At 34.5% G+C, this 5,352-nt stretch overlaps 1 protein-coding gene across 1 annotated transcript; it reads left to right on the top strand.

Annotated features, from left to right (window-relative positions):
- Positions 1-1,145: 1,145 nt before the first annotated feature.
- On the top strand, positions 1,146-2,061 carry LOC116172542 (gamma-secretase subunit Aph-1). Its single transcript, XM_031489775.1, has one exon. The coding sequence runs from the start codon at positions 1,264-1,266 to the stop codon at positions 1,981-1,983; it is 720 nt and encodes a 239-aa protein (XP_031345635.1). The 5' UTR covers positions 1,146-1,263; the 3' UTR covers positions 1,984-2,061.
- The last annotated feature ends 3,291 nt before the right edge of the window (positions 2,062-5,352 follow it).

Genomic DNA, 5,352 nt, shown 5'->3' with positions numbered 1-5,352 from the left:
GTTGCCATATTTTACCGCCAAGACTTTGTTAATGGGGCGCATTCCAGAACGGAAAACCCAAAAATATACTTCTTATTAGTGAAACAAAATACAAATTTTAATGGGGTCTATTGCTTTTACAAACAAATAAATTTTTATTTAATTTCGTCACGCATGCACAAACCCAGATATTAAACGCAGGCGTAGCCGCGTAGACCTAATGTCTGAATCTGAAGTGCCGCTGGATTCTCATTTCTCTTTTTAATATCTGACAAATAAAGGGACTTTGCAGTCATCTGCGCAGATATGAAGACTTTCTTTTTTTAAATTTTATTTACACTGCATGTTAAAAAGATGCAGCTTAAAACCGCTTTTACACGGGGATACTGTATGCGAGATACATGTATCCGAGGTTTGTCCTAAGGATTCATGTCAAGTACACTTCGCAGCTGCATTGAATTTATAAATTCAATGGCAGCTGCTCTTTCGCAGTGAGGTACTATTTCGGCGAAGTATATATTTTCGATGCAGTGGTGCCGTGGCGGGCACCCGGTTAATAAATCTGCCTATATTTTATTAGGTAACTTTAATTAATATAACGTATATGAATAATATCAAGTCAAAATAAATATTAATATAAACATTTAAAAAAAATCTAAAAAATTCCAAGGCGGTCCCAAGAAATTCTAAGACACTTTTAGTCTTTATTTAATAATGAAAAATGTGCCCAAAAAATTTTCAGCCACCTAGGACAATAGCGACAAAAGTTATAGCGCGTATAAGAACATCATGGACGTTATACGAGCCGATTTTTTAGTGTGTTTGGGACTTAGGGTATGCCCGTTTCAATTTTGCAAGAAATGTTAACAATTATCCCAGGATGGCGCATTCCTATCCTGCGATTAAGAAAAAAGGGACTTTTTGAACATAAACATATAACATGAAAATAACTACAAAGTTAATTTTCATAAATTTGAGAATAATTTTTAAGGTGATTGTAAGGTAATCTTCATAACATTTAAAAATCCTAAGATTCTTTGACATTACGCGACAAGCATAGTAGCCGTCAAAGCTGTAATGATTTTAGAACGTAATAACTGCATATGGCGTTTATTTCGGTGTGCACTCTGATTTTACCAGAACGTGACAACAATGCTCGCATTTCGAAGAAAGCTATAAATTTGACAATTACCAATATAACCTCAAATTTCCATAACAAGAAAGAAATAAAGAAATCCATATTTTAATCATTTGGAAACTAAACAAATTTTGAAAAGAGCAACAATGACCGTTGTGGAATTTTTTGGTTGCATCTTCTTGGCGTTCGGCCCTCCGTTAGCAATGTTCATATTAACAGTAGCCCACGATCCGGTGCGAATAATAATTCTAATAGCAGCTTCGTTTTTCTGGCTGCTGTCCTTACTAATATCGTCGTTGTGGTGGTTCGCTGTGGTTCCCTTAAGAGGTCAATTGGCGTTTGGATTAGTGTTCTCGGTGATATTTCAAGAAATCTTCCGATATTTGATTTATAAGATATTACGAAAGGCTGAAAACGGACTTAAACGAATTACGGATGACAGTATGCAACTGATTGAAAATAAGCACATATTGGCCTATGTTAGCGGTTTGGGCTTCGGTATAATAAGTGGAATGTTCTCGTTGGTGAACGTATTGGCCGATGCAATTGGACCTGCAACGATGGGATTGAAGTCTGGTACTCAAATGTTCTTTCTAGTCAGTTCTACAATAAGTTTGTCATTTATTTTATTTCATACGTTTTGGAGTGTGATATTTTTTAATGCTCTCGATAATGGAAACAAATTACAAGTGGTTGGTGTTATTGCATCGCATCTTGTAGTGTCATCACTGACTTTACTAAACCGATATCACATCTACTCGGCCGTCTTAATTCCGTTATATGTAATCTTAATTCTCACAATGTTTTGTGCCTTCAAAATAGCTGGAGGTACATTCGCGTCATTTAAAGCTTCATTCACTTTCTAATAATTACTTTAACTTATGTGTTTGTTAACCAATTTTTATACTATTTACTTATTTATGATTAAAATAACTATTATACTATTTTTGTTTTATTTTGCTCTGAAGACTTATGTAATTATTTTAGTACAATATAAACATCATGCCATTTAAATATATAATTCATTTATAATCAATCAGTTTTTCTTATGTATTTAATTGAAACCTCTGTTACAGTTAACAAACACACCACCATGTGACGACCTGCTCACCTCCATACCTACTACAGCAAACCTTTTAATGTCCTAAAACTAAATAATTTTTAACTTCAAGATGTAAGTAGTGTTTGCTATATTTGTGGGTATTTTACTTACTACTACAAAGTGAACATGCTGTGATATTTGCAGGGGTTTTGTTTAATTAAGATCACGAAAACTTCATATTTATTTTATTAGGAATTGAATAAATTCCGTAGACAGTAATTAATGGTACATGCTTACTCGATCTCGATTACAAATCTACTGTTAGTAATATTAACCTACTAGTGACACACCGAAAGTGGAATAATGCTTACTGCTATAATAAGCGTTTTCGCAAGAAAGTTAATGCAATTAAATTTAAATCAGTTCAATGCAATGATTATGAATCAACAATTATTTGAACTCAAAGTTTTGAAACCTTATGCACGTGTATCCTAATTTCGGCAATCACTAATTATTACATTACAATGCTAATGGATTTGACCAGCTGACAATAATAATGATTTTAAATTTTGTTTATCGAGCGTAATGCAGCACAGGAAAAACAAACTAATGCTGTGTATTGCAATATATGTTTATTTATACTACATTTATTATTGTTCAGCCATATTGTTGCTATTGTAAAATCTAATTAACATTTGTATAAGTAGAACCCTCTTGGTTTCCACAATGCTGAATATATATTGTGTTACATAGTATAGGCACAGACAACATATAGTATATGTTGTCTGTGGTATAGGTAAGTACCTACTACTACTATGTTGCTGTTTTCCAACACACAAGTTACAGAATATTTGTCAAATGACTTTCCCATCAATACCCATTCGGAATTTTATTTTCATAATTTCCCAATTGCTGCCACAGGATCAAACTGATTTTGTAATATAGGTACTTAGGTAGGTACCTACCACACGTTTTCAGAAATAAAAGACTGCAACCACAGTACTGCAACATTCAACTTGCTTTTCGTATAGATGTCATTTAACGATGCCATTAATTTAAATATAGATAGTACCTTAGGTATAGGTATATACCAAGATAGCGAAGTCTGGTAATAGTATATTGCCTGAGCACCAAGATTACATCCCCAGGTGCTTGCCTTTACCAACCGTGGTAAGTATGTTGCCATTACAGCATTGTTAACGATTTTACATGTACTTAAATTACCTAACCTACCAAAATCATCAAGAACACTTTTACAAACCCCCAGAGAAACAACAATTGCGAAAATGGGCAATGGCCATTATTGGCATAATGGACTCGAAAAGGGAATTGTTAACTTACTACCTAAGATTGATAGTTAACTAATTTAGAATTAAGTTTCAATTTGATGGGTTACCAATATACAACAGTACAAAAATGGAATTTTGGCCCATTTTGTGTTTAATAAACAATATGCGAAACTTGCATCCATTCGTAGTGGGCATTTATTGTGGTACCACCAAACCACCCAGTGTTCAGGGTTTTTTAACACCATTTGTAGAAGAAATAAAACCTCTTTTAAAGAATGGGATTTTCATTAATGGAATAAAATGCATTTAAAGGTGAGATGCTTCATTTGCGACACTCCAGCTCGTTCATTTGCAAAAGGTAAGGATACTAAGGTATAGGAAATAGCAGAATTTAAATTTTAATTGCAGGTGTTGTGAATTTCAATGCATATAACAGATGCACAAGATGTACGGTCATTGGAGAATACAATCATGAATCTCATCGTATGAGTTTTCCGCGCATTGATTTGAACGTAATTTGGCTCAAACACTTAAATTATGATTAAAAACACTACTATTAATAAACAAAAACAACGCTTCGCTTAACACTCGCGAGTTCAGAACTATTCGTCATGTTACAGATTAGCGCAGATGGATATTTCGATGCACGCAATTTGGTATGTTTCTATAGACGGTGTTCGAATCCGACCACCTCCAGAGAATCGCTACTAAAAAAAGTATGTGTAGGTGAAAACGATGGCGGTTGCCAACGGTATGAAACGCGCTAATAAAAAAAATGTGTATGGTAGGAACAAATAGGATCCGCAGAAACACCAATAATGAATTAATTTTATTTTTTTTCCTTTTTGATAAAAACAGATTTTGGCTGCAGTTTGGTCACAGTGTTAGCTGTCGTGACGTTATGACAGCGCATAATTTTAACTGACGATGCGCTTTTGCTGCTTGACATTCTAACCACCACTGCCAATCCAAATGGCTGAGGTGACGTCTTAGCAGCTTGATTATGACTCGCCATTTTGGCAGTAGGTACGTCTTCACATCGCTGCTACATTTCTTTCGCAGAAACTGCGCCAAACTATTTGGCTGCGAGTATAGCTGCAAATACGTACTGATGGCCATTATACAGCACGTTGTGTTACTTGTTCAGGTTACTGTATTGTAAAACAGTTCTGTGATTGAAGTTTTTACCACTATCGCTTTGCATTTTGATCAGTTTTATTTTAATTGAATGTACTCAATAATCTCGAATGAGCAAATGTTATGTCAAGGAGCACGATAATTTATTGCATTAATTGATTGATAATAAAACGCATTTCATTGTAAGGACTTTGTGTTTTGTTTATTAATTTTAGGCCTGGTTTTTCCACCTCTTAATACCTACTCTGAATAAATTCCATGGATACCATATTGTCGATACAATCATTGTCATGCTACTTTATTATCTACCGAATAAATGTATCGAGAGATGGAAAAAGAAAAACTGATCCGTTACGTATACAATTTAGAGGGTTGATTATATTTCACAATGAGCAATTTACAAAGGGAGGATTACTCCATTTTAAATCACATGTGCACAAAACATGATTTCAAAAACAAGTTCATGTAAAACAACGCATTGGTTGGGGACACAAGCAGGTAACAAATAAAATAAGGCAGCTGTATAACAGGTAACTTATTGCCGCATCCGTCCCGCTCCCGTTTCCGCGTTGGTTTGAGTGGACCTTTATTCAGTATCCTTATGGTATCGTTTTCTTAAAGGCTCGCAGTGAAGCATAAATTGTGACACATTGAAACTAAAGATAATATTCTTAGAAACGAAACAAACAAAAATCCTGTGTCAGTGTCATGTCCCGTTTCCTAGTTACAGTAGGGGTTTAAATATTTACTAGGAATGCGGTGACGTC

This window comes from Photinus pyralis, unplaced genomic scaffold (genome assembly GCF_008802855.1).
Source record: "Photinus pyralis isolate 1611_PpyrPB1 unplaced genomic scaffold, Ppyr1.3 Ppyr1.4_LG5, whole genome shotgun sequence".
NCBI classification, from domain to species: Eukaryota; Metazoa; Arthropoda; class Insecta; order Coleoptera; family Lampyridae; genus Photinus; species Photinus pyralis.
Note: the sequence above shows the minus strand (reverse complement) of the source record. Positions and strands in the feature narration are given on the sequence as shown.